The 15620-nt window shown below is 35.1% G+C and overlaps 1 protein-coding gene across 1 annotated transcript; it reads right to left on the reverse strand.

Annotated features, from left to right (window-relative positions):
• Positions 1 to 295: 295 nt before the first annotated feature.
• LOC143451830 (uncharacterized) lies at positions 296 to 12634 on the reverse strand. Its single transcript, XM_076952576.1, has 14 exons — positions 12503 to 12634; positions 12028 to 12268; positions 11547 to 11630; positions 11259 to 11381; positions 10208 to 10351; positions 9819 to 9911; positions 9626 to 9697; positions 9418 to 9441; positions 8331 to 9301; positions 7921 to 8251; positions 7759 to 7813; positions 7592 to 7653; positions 1204 to 1290; positions 296 to 561 (listed from the first exon to the last, which is right to left on the reverse strand). The coding sequence occupies exons 1-14, from the start codon at positions 12632 to 12634 to the stop codon at positions 296 to 298; spliced, it is 2685 nt and encodes an 894-aa protein (XP_076808691.1).
• Between the last annotated feature and the right edge of the window lie 2986 nt (positions 12635 to 15620).

A 15620-nucleotide genomic window follows, 5' to 3' on the forward strand; every position in this document is an offset into this window, starting at 1 on the left:
ATCCAACAAAATTTTGTCATTTTTTTATTAAAATGAAGGAATTTTAAGCGACCAAGTTTATCGCAGATTCCACATTCCTTGTAGATTCAAGTAATCACTAAACCGTCGCAAAATTATTCTGCAATTTTATATAAATTAGCACAAAATATCCGACCTACACTGCCCAGTAATCTCAACAAACTGCCTTGAAAAATATCTTCGTACTAGCGATTATGACGTCATAAGAACAAATGTAAACAATTCATTATGACGTCATATGCTGTTCTAAGCAAACGATAAAAAGTTGAATAAATCGTCAAACCTTTCCAGGCATCTCAGAGATCGCCGAAATTAATCTTTCCACATCATCAGGGGAGAAGCAGTTCATCAGATAAAGCTTCTTTAACTCCTTTCGTTGTTTCCTTAAAACGTCACAAAAGATCGCGGCTTCCGATGATGACAATTTCAATAGATTCAGACTCATCTCTGTTGGAAAGCGCAGTGACGCCATATTGAAGAGTTCCATGTCGCTGGATTCGTTTAATTCGCATAAAAGCGAAATATATCTGCGTCTGTCGTCATCTAAGCAAACGTAATAGTTAATTATTTACCGGTTGTAGTTCGCCGCGTTATAGAAATAAATTTAAGACGGAAATTTTTCATGTTTAAGCACAAAGTCAAGTTGAAAGCGAAAACTTACTTTTCTTTAAATTATCTGTTTGGAACGAATTAAAAAAGAAGCAGTCATTTTAAACTGAAGATAAACTTAATACAACAACCAGAATTGATCTAAATGACATGTGGCCTATTTAGCCGGCAATTATTTTCACTTGAGTTACCGGCAGCCTACTAAGCTAGGCTCTGTACACTAGCACTGGCAATATGTTTGCAATAGACATGTAAATTACAAAACTTACCTTTACTTGGCCTAGTAGGCTGCTGTACTAGTCTACCAGTGATTATGTGGAAATATTTCCCGGCTAAATAGGCCACATGTCATTTCAATCAAGTTTCACAAAATATTATCACACAAATATTTTCACAGCATCACCAGTCTGCCAGCAGCCTTACTGTACTAGGCCAAGTAAAGATAAGTTTTGAAATTCAACATAAATGTGTGTTCTGCTGCACATAATCCATGTCTATGGCAAATAATGCATAACATGCACATGCAGTTTATTCAATTGTTCGCAGATTTAGGACAAAGTCAGAAAATAAACTTACCTGACCAATCATCCCACTGCAGTTTCTCAAAATCTACCAGCTGCGACTTTAGTGCTTCTGTCCAAATCCTCCTCTTTTCAGCAACATCTGGAAATAAATTATTATCAAGCTTAATACTGACAGGTGACAAATATAGTCTAGGCCTAGACGAAATGGCTTGCAATAAAATGTAGGCTAGAATGCAGTGAATTGTACTAATTTTAAATATCGCACATTTTTTTGCATATACTTGCTGTATACCACCAAATTTTCATTTTTCTGACTGAGTGGCTGCCATTTACTGAAGTTGCATTTTTGATTTACCAAACTGTGCGAATGGCTGCTCATAAAACAGACAATTATTTTATCGTTTTGATGCTGATTACTACAGTTTAAAACACTATTTTCATCCAAATTTGATAAACAGTAGTCTTCGAAATAGGCACAGTATATATAATGCTAAAAACAAAAAAATGGGTTGTAGTAATATTTCCAGACTGCATGTTAAGAGCAGTTGCTGGAGGTTCTTTTATTTTATAATGGTTATATATAACTAGTACAACGCATTGTTTTAAATAATAAGCAAACTGTGCAGGAAACTCTTTTAATATAAAGTACATGGATCACGAACTGTCAGAGGTGGGCAGTCAGTACTTTGAAAGTACCGTCGTTAACGGTACTTGGTACTTGGCAATAAAGGATCCAACGGTTCTGGATTTGGTACTATTTCAAAAAAGTAGTCAGGTACAGTACTTCCTCGATTATCCGGCCGAGTGATCAGTGACTTTGGGAGGTGTCAACCTGTTCAGTGTTCAATGAACTGGTAGAAAAAATCAGAAAATTATTTTCTACTTGGTTCTTTTCTCCTTGTAGCCACTGCAGTGAACACATTGTGAACCGGTAGTAAAATGAACCTCAAAGTTATCAGCAGCTCCATCCTGCTATAATACTAAGGCCCACTCTCATTAAAAATCTTACTGTACTTGTAGCTCATTGTTCAAAACTAGATCAACACTGATCAATGACCTGTATACCACCTAAAAGAAAAATCTATCACACAATCATTTCAATTATGTCATCACAAGCAATAATTGGTGTGCCCAAACTCTGTTAAGGTTCGGTTTAACTTCTTTGTGATGTAACAAACTAACCGACTAATTCTAGACTGGAGAATGCATTAATTGTTGCATTTCTACTAATTACAATTGTTGAATAAACAAGATGTCTCTATGGGTCCAGCAGCCCATCCTTCGTAATTAGTGTGAAGTGCCGAACTGCCGAAAAACGTTAATCTTCCCGCAAACAATCCAAGATTGATTCAATTTTTAGTAGATTTGCTGTTGCAAATGAAATTTAAGCGTAAATTTTTTGTAAACTGCTACATTTCGATCAGTTTTTTACCATAAAAGTGCTGAGTTATGACATTTTTCTGTACATTACTGTATTTGTTCTCTCTGTTTTTATTTCTATGATGTAAAAATACAAATTCAATTATCCGTTTTTTTTGTTTATCCGGTCAGATTTTTGAAAATATTGACCCAACTTGACCGGATAATCATGGAAGTACTGTACTTTGCCAGTACTCGGTACCAAACTACTTTTCGTACAGTGGATCATGTTACAAGTGCAACTTTTGCTGATATTATGGCCAGCTAAAGGTTACTTCAGGTCAAAAAATATGTGAACTGACTCTATGCAACTTTATTAGACATTCGTAGATTAAAAAAGAGACTAAAATTGAAATCAAGTTTCAATCAAAATCAATTGTTAAAAAACAAACTTCTGAAAACCTTGAAGTAATCATTTTAAAAGTACCAAGCTCTGGGACGAACTTAAATTTCTCGAAAAAAGTCATTCAGTACAGGGATTCGGTACTGTTCTCTTAAAGTAAGGATGGTATCGGTACTGAATATAGTACCGCGATACAATAATTTGGTACTATAGTACTGCTGTACTGCCCACCTCTGCCAACTGTACTAAATCTTGTTCAATAACCGATGCTTGATTGGTGGGGAATCATCTCTGAGGTCGTGTAAAAACTATCTTCTAAAACCATATTAGCCAAGAGAAATAAGCGAAATTATTACACTGCATGTTAATGCAGTATACTTCGTTTATTATGACTATCTTCAGACCAGACCATTTTGGTCACAATATCGGAATAGTCATAATAACCAAAGCTGCAAGCCTGATACAGCGCCATACACCAAGCAGTATCGACACAGTCAGAAACAAATTGACTAAACTTTCTAAAATCTCATACATTTCTTACATGGTGCGAAAGAAAACTCCCATGGCACAGTCATTCCTGTCACATTGCACAATTGACAAAGAAACATTGGAGGAATAAAATTGAAAAAGTGGTCGTAATACTCAAACACAGGTCATAGTAAACAGAGACATTTGTATGGCAATATTTGGGACTATATCAACATGGTCATATAAAGCGGGTAGTCATATTAAGCCAACTTTATTGCATATTTTTATAAATGTGTAGCACACCATATGGTGGCTATCATTTTTTACATCAGTGGGTAGGGGCAGCCAGTGTAAAATAACATAAGTGTTAGCCTAAACCATATTTCAGCTATAATATTTTCTGTTGGCCGAGACACCAAACAGAAACAGGTTTTGCTTACTTTAGTAGTAGTGCTGTAATTGATTTTGTAATAATAAGTAGAGGAGTACTGAATCAGTTTCAAAACCAAATTTTTGAAAAAACAATCGACACATTGCAACCAAACCATGTATTATAGTATTGTAAACGTTTTTATTATACAGATGACTGTAAGTGTGCTTATGCTCCAAATTAGTTTATTCTAATTTTCTGCTAGTATGTTTAGTTGTGATTTTCAATGTCAAAATACTTGTATATAGCAAAATGGCAATATAAATGACTTCCAGCTGTGACACAAAAACTTGTAAATTAGTAATTAAATTGCAATACATTTGTTCTGTTTTAAATTTTATGAAATTTATATTCTTAGAATGACAACTCATGTGCAAAACAGCCACTGATGTATTCCACTACCACCTGCACTCAACCTCAGAGACATGCGCAACAAACACGATATCTATCTTAAGTGGCGACCATTCCACAAACATCACATGCATTTGTTTGACGTGAACGCCACCTTGTGCTGCTAGAAAAATGCTATCAAACTGCAACAGACCTGATTGAACTGTGTGTCAAACCAAACCTGATGAAAATCAATGAATAGCCTTGTTTAAGTACCGGCTTATAACAGAAGTTACAATGCTAAAACTGATCAATAGTCAACCCAAAAGTCAACCACAGACTCTTACTCCAGTAACAACTACAGAGTGATCACATGATTTGGCAATGGACATTGTTTATATTACTGCAACAATGTTTGTCATTATCCCTTAAAACAGAGTAAACATTGTATTCTGTGCTGCATTTGCCACAATGAGACACTGACAAAAGAAACACTTCATGCAACTTATATATGTATATTTATGGTCAGGGCTGGTCTTAGGCTATTGCCAGTGATTTAACCAACTTGGGCTCCATGCTGCTTAGTACCAAAACAGAAATAGCATTTCTTTGCGCAAATCACAGTGCTCTCAATTTGTTCTCGAAGTGTTTATTATCAATGTTATTATTTAACTCTTTCTCGAAAGAGAATGTGAACTTGGTGAAAACATATCACAAAGCAAAAATTTGATGAGAGCTGATTTGCAAAGAGTTTATATTTGGTTAACGTTGTTATGAATATTATTTGATTAAGTTATTTCAAATTGGCAAAAAATGCCCACTATCAGTTTTTGCATTGGGTTCGTGCTTAGTAAGACCTGTCCTGTATACTATACAACACAAAAATGACAATTTATGGACTGGCTGTGTTGAATGACTTGGATATGACAATGCACAAATTACAGTTAATGCCACGGAACTTACAAGCAATGTGCAAAAACAAATGTACCCTATATTGAGCCTTATACCACCCAAATAGATTTGTGTAATTCCGTTGATTCAAGTAATGTACAAAATGTTGTATCAGTGTTTGTGTAGCAATTTGTAATACAGTGAAAGCTCATTAACTTGACTTCATTTCAATGGAAATTCAAACAATTTAAGGCAATTTAACCTTATAAAATGAATATAAACCGGTAATAGTAACTGAAGTGTACTTTTTGTTTCCCAGACCATAGTTAGCACTAATTATCTCAACATTAGTGAAAAAATCATCATCAGTAGAAATAAACATAAACACCATAGTGATTTACTGATTTGATTCGGTAATGGGTTATTATAAGCTAGAAATTTAGCCTGTTCATCCAAAGTTGTCTAACTCAATGTGTTTTCAACTCAAAGATACGATTTTAACTTTAGCGAATCACATTTAATAACTTTAGCTGAAGGTTATACTCAAAATATGCAACAACAAATGAAAACAACTGTTATGTGAACAATTTAAGAAAGTAAACTAAGTGAGACAAAAGCAGTTCTAGAGCTCCACAACGCTAGTGTACAAAGCCTAGCATATAAGACTTAAACAGATATAGCAGTAGCACAGCAACAAACATGAGTGCTACATCTAATAACATCATCATGCTGTGTAATACTTCCACAAGAACAAATCACATCTAATTTACAAAAAAGAGTCATTGTAAAAGATGATAAATGAATGGAACTATTATACCCCAGTCATGTGTTTATGGTTATTTGCAGCCAATTTTACCCGCCTATTATAACTGGAAGTAGGTTGATTGGTCCTTTTACTTTGTGCTAAAGGTTAACCACTTTTCGATGTTATTATTATGCAGTTGTGTTTAAGTTCTTGGACCTAAAAAAACAACGTCCATAAAAGCTTTTGTAAAATATGGGCAGAGCTTTCACATTGGAACATTTCTGAAAGCAGTAACCCAGGAAATTTAGCTTGACGGTTATAACATCTATTATATGCAAGTTTTGCAATTTGTTAGCCGGTAGTTTGCTAAAATTTACAGTAGCCTAAAATGTGGGCAAAGACAAAGCAAGGCAAAAATGATTAAAAAGGATCGTAATTGCAGTTCTGTAGTTGCAAATTACACGAAAATGTGTTTACCGGTATCCTATAGCCTACATTGGCTAACTACCGTACTCAAACTACTCAGAAAACTATTCATATTTTATTTTACATCCTACCAAATTCTTTAGCCTACTATGTTTCTCATACACTGAAACATGCCGTAATCTTCGGCGACTTTTCTTGGAATATTACTAAGTTGTAGTCAGACATAAAACGTAGGTTTTTCACATTTATGCTTATTACTGGTACTTTACCACAAGTTTCGGCTTCAGCATTACCCTTGTTCTATGGTGATGACGGGATTATTCAGACGCCACGTAAGCTCCATACCTCATTAAATTTGGTAGTTTCCATCTTAACTTCGCAACGTTTACTTTTAGAGTATAACTAATATTTTAAACAGTTGTGCAAATAGCAGTCACAGTTAACTTCATCAATTGCAGGTCTGGATCAGTTTGATACAAAATGACAGCAATGAATCGATCACGTGACTTTGTTGTTATTTTGATTATTTTCACCGTAACCATTAGAGACGATGTTTCCATCAAACCTTTGAAAGTCTTAATAAATTCTTTGCTATGTGCTTCGTAGTATTTTAGGATTGATTTATAATGAAAATAAAATCATTAAAATGAACAGTTATTTTTTACTCGATACCATTTAAAATTAAATTTTATTCTTTGCCGTTATATTATTGTGATGCACGTTTTAGCCTGCGAGGCAACATTTGCATGTTTTATTTGTGGTAATTATCATCGTAATTGTTTATATCTTTGCGACCACCTACGTCGGAAAAAATTTTCGTCACTCATATTTAAGGCATAAAATAAAACGAAAAACATGTGATTGAATGGATACGTTGTTGTAGTATTATTGTAGAATTAGAAGATACGGGGTTGTCAATAAAATGAACATCATATTGACAAAGCTTGTCAAGTTGGGGCGAGCACAATAATATCATGACCCTTGCGACGGAATATTTCATCACCGATAGAAACGAAACTCATCCAAATTTGGTCAGAAAACACAAGCTCTAACCTTATGACCATCAACTGTGAGTGTAGCTTAAAATTTATTGTTTTCTGCTGGCTTGTGTGCTTGGCATGAAAGAACGCTGTGAACGCGCTTTAGAGTTGAAAAGTAAGATTTAAAGGCTTTGAGACTAATTTTTAATTCATGGTGATTTAAAAAGCAAAACTAGTGACTTGACTAACTTTTTCTTAAGTGGGATAGATTGTGTTAGCGACATGTAGCTTACTCATTACACTGCATAACTCTTTACAACTATGCGCTTCGAAAAAATATGATCGAATTTTACGGTTAAGTGCAATAATAATAAAGTAAACACAATAAAGTTAATGAACAATACATACCTGGAGAAAATTGATCATTCGGGAAAACTTTTTCATTCCCGGATTGTTCATGTGCTTTTTGCCTAAATACAAGGCTTGTGAGAAGTTAAAATTTTATGGTAGGCATACTTGCGATCCAAATGGCAATTGCAGGCTTTTGAAGTACGCAAAAGTTAGATGAAAACAACCTTGTACTTTCGGTTTCACTGTTGTCGGCTGCTGTGACCTGGTTGATGCTTGGATCTATGAAAGCATAAAGGTAGTTAATGAATATTCATTTCTTGGCGATAAATGAAAGAATTACAATAAAACGTGACTTAGCAAGCGAATTTGACATTGTCTTGACATACCTTTCATCATATCTACCAGCAAGCCGCAGACAAATCTACGGATAACAGACCATTTTTCACTAGAGAAAAGCTGGTTGTCAACAAGGCCCTTAAACTCAATGAATGACAAGTTACTAATCATATGTTTAGCGGTGAAAAACTCCTGGTATAGCTGATGGGCGAAGAAATACTTCACATGGCCGTCAAACACGCGGCTGGTAGCAGTGAAATGGGCGTAAATGCCGACGACGATATCCTGTATCTCGTCTGGTTCAAGGCCAACTGCTCTGAGGTCGTCTCGTGTGATGACAACTGAAGACCTCATGGTAGCTTTGTAGGCAACTTCACTAAGCTGTCATATAAAATAAGTAATATCACGTTTTTGTTATCATTACAACTTTGGTTAATTAAAACTATAACAATCTACTGACCTGCCCCATAAGTAAAGTGATGTCTTGGTGTTTTGCGTGATTACTGCATCTCAGATTTTCCAACACAGTTGAAAAAACCCGAGTGGTTGTGTTGATTTCGCCAACATTTTTGGAAGGATTTAGACCTGCTGCGATTACCAATTGGAGTAACAATGGGTTAAAACACAACGAAAAGACAACTGGGGCGCTCTCAGAGAGATGTTTCCACAGCTTGTCGGCCGATTCACCCGAATAGGCATAGAATAATTTCTTCATACTCTCATAAGGGAGGTCACCAAGCAGGATTGTGGCATCAGGGCGTAGGGACTCAGGAAGTGCAATAACGCTGTGGGGCCTGGAGGTAAATATAAGTTTAACCTTTCTAAGGAAATGTTTGCAGCAAAGATTTGCAATTAGATCTGATACACTTTGGGGAGTATCATATGACACTTTAGGTGCGTTCTTGTTGAACGACCAGTCGGCTTGATCCATTCCGTCAAAGAGCAGGAGACATTTCTTCTGATTTTTTTTTACCCATTCCCACACGTATTCACAAGTGGCATCGTCCAGTTCTGGAAAATTATTATCTATCAGCAGTGTACGTAGCTTTAGCTTCTCGCCGTCGGGTAAATCCATAAACCTAGAGTACAAGCAAAAGTATTCTTGGGTCTTGGCCAGACGTTTCGACAACGTAGTCTTTCCGGATCCAGGGTAACCGACAATTGCCGAGAATCGTTCGCTGGACTTTAATAAGTTGTCAAAGGAAACATTTCTATTGTGTTCCATCCCCTTCGGCTTTTCAGTTGACGGGGCATAGGTTTCATGTTCAGGGACTGCACCTCCCTCGAAGAAAGAAATTTCACTGTAATTTGGATGAACAACTGGAATATCTGCGGCTGAAACTTTGATTCCTGCTTGTAGCCTGATGTCGTCTTCACGACGTTCAAATTGCAACTGGCAAACTTTTTTAATGGCTTCTTTCATTTTCCGATCTGATGACCGAATAAATACCAATTTAAATCTCAACATGTTAATTTTTCAAGAAATTTAACTAAGCATTTATCAATTATTCAATTGGAATTGATAAATATATTGCTTGTGTACTTACTTTTTTTGCCTGGAAATAGTTTTCCTAAAAAGTAAAATCCAACAACATTAAAACAGTAAGATTAAAAGATTATCTTTGTAACTTATAAGTATGTTATTTACTAAATAGCTGATTGAAACTAAATGCTCCATCGAATTACCAACACTACGACGATATTTCTGATGTAATTTGGATTACAGTACATATATTTGATGAGATAAACACTTACTCAGGTTTGTCATGAGTCGAGATTTTTGTTTCATATTGGTAGCATTGCTGGTGGAAAACCCTCTTTCTTGACCTGAAAGAACTTTCCAGTATTAAAATCTATTTTACATCTTTTTTAACCTCAGCAATGCATACAAAAGAAAAACGAATATCATTAACTTAGTACGTTATCTAGTCAAATAAAAATCTTTTACCATTGAAAGGTGCTTTTATACTTGGAATTTCTTTGTTAGGTTCCATACGTGCTCTAGACGTTGATGGTTGATTGGATAACTGACTTCCTTGATCTGAAGTTGGTCAGTAGAACAGCATTTTAAAGAGGAAAAGCACAAAATAAACGCTTATGTGTTACATATAACAATATTTTATATTTTTGAAATGTCTAATTGTCAGGAAATGTTAACAAAGTAATTGTATTTTGTGAACCTACTTTATAAGCTTAATTATAAACGTTTTTTAATTTTGATAAACTTAAAATCACCAACAAATTTTTTAATAATTGAAATTAAATTAATTGCTTTATAGAAGATGCTAGTTGTATTAAGCAGGGTGTTGGTGTTTATGCTTACTGAGGAAGCAATACCTGTATTTAATGAAGCATTCAAAGATGGAGATGTTTCTGGGCTGGAATCTAACTGGCGTGACGTTCTTGGTAGATCAGAGTTGGCTGGTGTGTTTGCAGCTTGAGAGAACATTGCTTGCTTGGTTTGGATACCACTTGAGTTTTCTAATAAAACAATTTTGTTTTGACTGAATTACGATTATTTTCAGTGCAACAAAACAAGCAAACGAGTATTGTGGATAAAATTTTGCATTTAAACCATCATCATAATGCTTATTTTGATTCAATAAGGGTTTAGTTGTCTGAGCCGCAAGATTGAACTTTGTTGTACAAGTAACAACACCCTGGTAATGAAATCTTTAAGTTCTACGGTACAGCCTAATGGTAACAAATTTTACAGCCTAGTAATAATAATTTTTCATCATCACCAACTACAAAACAGAGTTAGATGTAATTTGATACGTTTTAAAGGAATTCAGCTGGCACCTGAGCAATAGATCTGGATAAAGTTATTTCTATAAGTTAAATGATATTATTATTGTGACAAGATCTTACATATCATTTTGCTTTAAATATTGATGAACTCCATGTTTTGAAGTGAAATTATTACTGTTATTTTTGGGAAAGCTTCAGTGTAGTTGGCGCCATTCAAGTAAAAATTCAAAAGATAGCTTCGATATTAATTATATGCTGCCAACAGTTGTTTAGTTGAAATATGAAAATGCGACTGTAGGCAATAAAAACGACAGGTCAACGTCTTGTAATTCACATTTTGTTCCCGTGTTAACAAATGAAGAAGCAATGACATTGTTCATTGATCTCTCTTGGTCACTGACTCACTTGTTTCTCCACTGCTACAGTTTGTGTTAATTTTAAATTCTCAATGTTTTTCGTTCTGTTTCCGCTTATAGGAATTACAGACAATGTGTTGCTAATGTTGGTTGACACACAGCCTAAGAAGTGATGTGTTATAGGTGTTATGAATTTCGTTTAACTAAACATAGGTTTTATTAGTTAACAAAACATGTTTAGTACCTATTAACTGCTTTATAGTATATAATCTAATCATTACCTGAAGAAGATACCTCAGTGTTCAAAGCATCGGTTTGATTGGTTAATTCTGAGATATCTGTTTTGGACTCAACATGTGGATTTGCTTGGATCGGTTGCTTCGGATGGGTCACATCAGGTGGGTCTAGAAATTAAAAAATGAGCAAATATTACCATAGAAACAACAGAAATATCTGAATTAAGATTAACATTGTACAATATAAAAAGAACTTATAAACAATAACAAATTCAGTTAATTTTTTACTGATAAAATCGTGGTCTTTTTATTTCAACTTATGAGTTTAATTACCTATTTCCTTGATAAGTTTGTCAAAGTTATCCTGAAATGATTCTTTGCTAAAATCGTAGTAGAGTTTTCCCGACACCAAAAGAGCTTTTGATAAAAATTGTAAAATTAAAAATAAAATCTGTGGTGAAAGCTGGCGATAAAAATCAATTCAGTAAAGAATATCGAAAGGTAAAAAGAGAAAAAACACATAAACTTACATATATTATTAGTTAAAGCAAGAGCAGAATATATAGCACTCTTAAAGTTAACATTCAATTGATTTATCACCACAAGCTTTCGTATACTTGAGTTTGCGTCTTCTGGTGTAGCAATTATGATTAATAATGAAAATAACAATACTAAATATAATGTTACCATTCAAACCTTAAGCAACATCCCATTTTGTGACATATAAGTCAATTTAAAAAAATCAACGAGTTATAGGCATTAAAATGCGTTGAAAACAACCAAGCACAGATTAAAGATATAACAAAATGCATACCTGGCCAGCCATCCATTTTATAATTGTCTTGGGTGATAATGGGTATTATACGTTTTCTCTTGTCAGCAGCAAGTTTGCCTTCCCTTTGGCAGTTTTCACTGAGTTTATAGTTTTCAGACAGAAACATGAGGACCAAGTAAGCGTTGTCAACAGCTTCATACATTTTGTCATAAATGTCTCCTCTCATCTCGTTTTTATCAATCCACACTTTGTAACCAGCGGCAGAGAGTTCATCGGATATCTGCAAAAGTGCGAAAAAATTAAACTAGATTGTTAGGTTAAGTTTGTGAGTAGCCAATTTGCCACTCTTCTACTTTCGTAATCTTTCTAAAACCAACAAACGGTTTCGGTTACACTGGTCAACAGCCAATTTGCTTCTGAAACGAATGAGGTCAGTCTTGGCTAATTTGGGGTCGCTGATCACGAATATCAACTTTAAATTTGTTGATTAGCTCTAGTTTTTGAGATATGGCACCATGCCAAAATGTGCTTTACTTTCTGAAGCGGAAAATAGCGTGCGTTTTTCTGTTGTACAGTAGCTTGGATCGGTCAGATAGAGTTGCGCACTTAATATATTTGTTGGAAGGTAGATGACGTTTCTATTCATATTATTTTTATTTTGACATGTTTGAGTTGGGTTGTTTGCTTGCTTCTTTTGTAAAAACTTTATGTGTTTAGTCTTAACTGCTCTTTCTGCATTTGCCTCGTAAATGCATAAAAAATGCAGACAATTTCTCTTACATTTGTGGTGAAATAACTTTTTCCAACACAAAAGCGAAGTATAACGGCTGTGGTCAGGAAAGCAAACCTTGTATTCAACTTGTATTTTGGATGCAAAGTTGGTGATCAGGACAAGAGTTGGGCCCCTCACATATGCTGTAACTCCTGTGGTGCAAATCTTCGGCAATGACCAAATGAAAAAAAAAGAAAATGTATGCCCTTCGAGAGAAGAGAGAAGAACCTACTGACCATATTAGCGATTGCTACTTTTGCATGATCTCCCCGGTTTGTAAAGATTTGTCAATATAGAAGAAGCAGAGCATCCAATACACAAATATTCCATCTGCAATTCGTTCCGTACTACAAGGAGAATTACTTCCCGTTCCTGACGCAACTAAGGAATTCACGTTATGTTACGTTGAAACATATCTTCCAAAGAACCACACCTTATAACTCCAAATGAATGGCACAATCTTATCCGGGATTTGGAACTACCTAAAAGGCTTTAGACTTCAGCTATGGAAACTTCTGGCAGAATCATCATCTTCGAAGACGGTGAATTTGATCAAGTGCCATTTGGCAAAGAGAAAATTGCATGGGAAGCGTTTAAGTTGCTGGCCACAAAATTCTTGGGGAAAAAAAGAGCTGACAACTACACAGAATTGGTGTCCAATCTCATTAAAGCATACAGATGCATGGAGTGCAATATATCACTGAAGATACACTTTTTAGACTCGCACCTGGTTTTTTTCCACCAAACTGTGGAGATGTTAGTGATTAGCATGGTGAGCGATTTCACCAATGCATATCTACAATGGAAAAGAGGTACCAGGGAAAACAGAACCAATCAATGCTTGCTAACTTTTGCTGGATGATATCTAGGGATGCTCCATTAACCGTATTCAATCGACAGGCCAAAAAGGAGAAGAACAGATAAAATAGATTAGAAATTTATATTTGACAAGTGACAATTATTTGTTGCATACGCTATGCTGAAATATAAACGCATGCAATTATTACACTGTTTGTAGATTGTTACTGTTCTGTTCAATAAAGTGCAACAGGGCTTGCCATATGTAGATCAACATACAAAAATAAAAAAAGTTTTTATCTTTTAAACTAGAGCTAATCAGCAATTTTAACCAACATTTTTGGATTCAGCGTCCGAAAATACATAAGAATCAGTTGTTTTCTTATCGGAAGCAAAAAATTTTTGAAAAATTGTTGACCAGTGTTATTAGCAATTTGCAAAATAACTCTAAGGTGAAAACGGAGTAGAGCATTTTATAACATCCACGTCATCTAAGTGATGGTTTTGCTGATATTTAGGGTATGTTTATGAAATAAAACTTTCTTCCTGACCCTAGCACAAATATTTTAATTGAGAGTCATTTTTTGATAATAACACTGGTCAACAAAAATTTTGTTGCATTTCTACCAACACCTGTTCTTACCTATTTTGGGGGCGCTGAATCCGAATCTGACCTTAGTTTTTTTCTGCAAGGTCTAGATTTTTTGCAAATCGAGATTTTTTATTTTTTTTTTACTAAATTCAAATTTTCTGAAAATTACATGATTTGTCAAATGAAGTTCTTGCTTATAGTCGAATAACCAACCTCAAAACAAAAATAGGTTCCCAGAAATTATTGTGTTACCACTAGCATTTGTATTTACAGACAATTAGGCACCAAATGTTTGAAAAAATGTAACAAAGAACATTTTTCCGGTAAAATACATGTAATAAGCGATTTTTTTTTTGCAAAATGACATTGAAAAGAATGATGGCAATCCATTAACTTCTGCGTTTCTACGCTTTTTGAGTTTGCTGCTTTAATTTTTGATAAAGCAGGGAAAGTGTAAAGAAGATGATGAAAGGAAACGACTCGTTGTGAGGATTTAGAGCTTTAACAAACTGTGTAATGAGACCTAGTTTGATGTGCAGGGGCGGAAAAACAATTTTGTCTCTGCTTACGATTGGGTTGTGTGTTACATTAAGCATGCCAACTTGAAATGTTTCACGTAAGGGCCACTCCTTCTGTGTCCAATGTTTTTCACATGCTCTGCTGTCCCACATGCATAGAGAACATAGAAATTTAGTGTATTCTTTTTTCTGACCTAGCAGAAAACTAACCATTTTGAGGTTAACACAAATGATCCTGTTGTGCTCATGTTATCTAAGCAAATCCATAACAATTCTGATGTCATCATGCTGTTCCTTTAAGACAGTGGAGTGACCAACTGGAACAGCTTCATAAAAATTTTCATTGTGTAAAAGGACACACTTGAGGCTGCGCTTGGAACTGTCCAAAAACAATCGCCATTGTTCTGGATTATACGAGGAGATACCCAATTGTTCGAGAAGACCAGGTATATCGTTGCAATATACCAGCTTATTTTCCTCTGAAAAATAGGGAAGAAAGAGTTCTTCTCTTTTTCGAAAAAAAGAAACCTTTACAGATTGATCTAGAACCTGTTTTTCCTTGAGTCTGGAGGCTAAGAGCTGAGCTTCTTGCTTGGACAAATCTAAATCACGTACTAAGTCATTCAGTTCTGATTGATTAAACGGCTGAACAGCTACTCTGGTTTCACCAGAAGAGTGTTCAGATTCTGTATCTGTTCTTTTATAATCCATTTCCACTACCTCTTCCCTTTCCGATTCAGTTTCCTCATCTTCGGAAAATGTAAAACCACTAAAGACTGGAGGAGGGAATCTATCAGAGTGCGGAACAGGTCGTATAGCTGATGGTATGCTGGGATAAGAATGCATTAGTCGGCTCTTCCTGCCAACACCTTTCATATTTACCATGCAAAAGTAGCAGTCAGTCGTGTGATCTTGGGGTTCACGCCACACCATTGGAATGCAAAAAGGCAGA

The sequence above is a fragment of the Clavelina lepadiformis genome, chromosome 4 (genome assembly GCF_947623445.1).
Source record: "Clavelina lepadiformis chromosome 4, kaClaLepa1.1, whole genome shotgun sequence".
NCBI lineage: Eukaryota > Metazoa > Chordata > Ascidiacea > Aplousobranchia > Clavelinidae > Clavelina > Clavelina lepadiformis.

Excerpts from the sequence above, each read along its gene's own strand:
- LOC143451830 (XM_076952576.1), bottom strand. The coding sequence starts at position 12,634 with ATGAATAGAAACGTCATCTACCTTCCAACAAATATATTAAGTGCGCAA. Across the intron at positions 11,631-12,027 it reads TAAAATGGATGGCTGGCCAG|CTCTTTTGGTGTCGGGAAAA; the intron begins GTATGCATTTTG and ends TTTTATCAAAAG. Across the intron at positions 11,382-11,546 it reads CAAACTTATCAAGGAAATAG|ACCCACCTGATGTGACCCAT; the intron begins GTAATTAAACTC and ends TTTAATTTCTAG.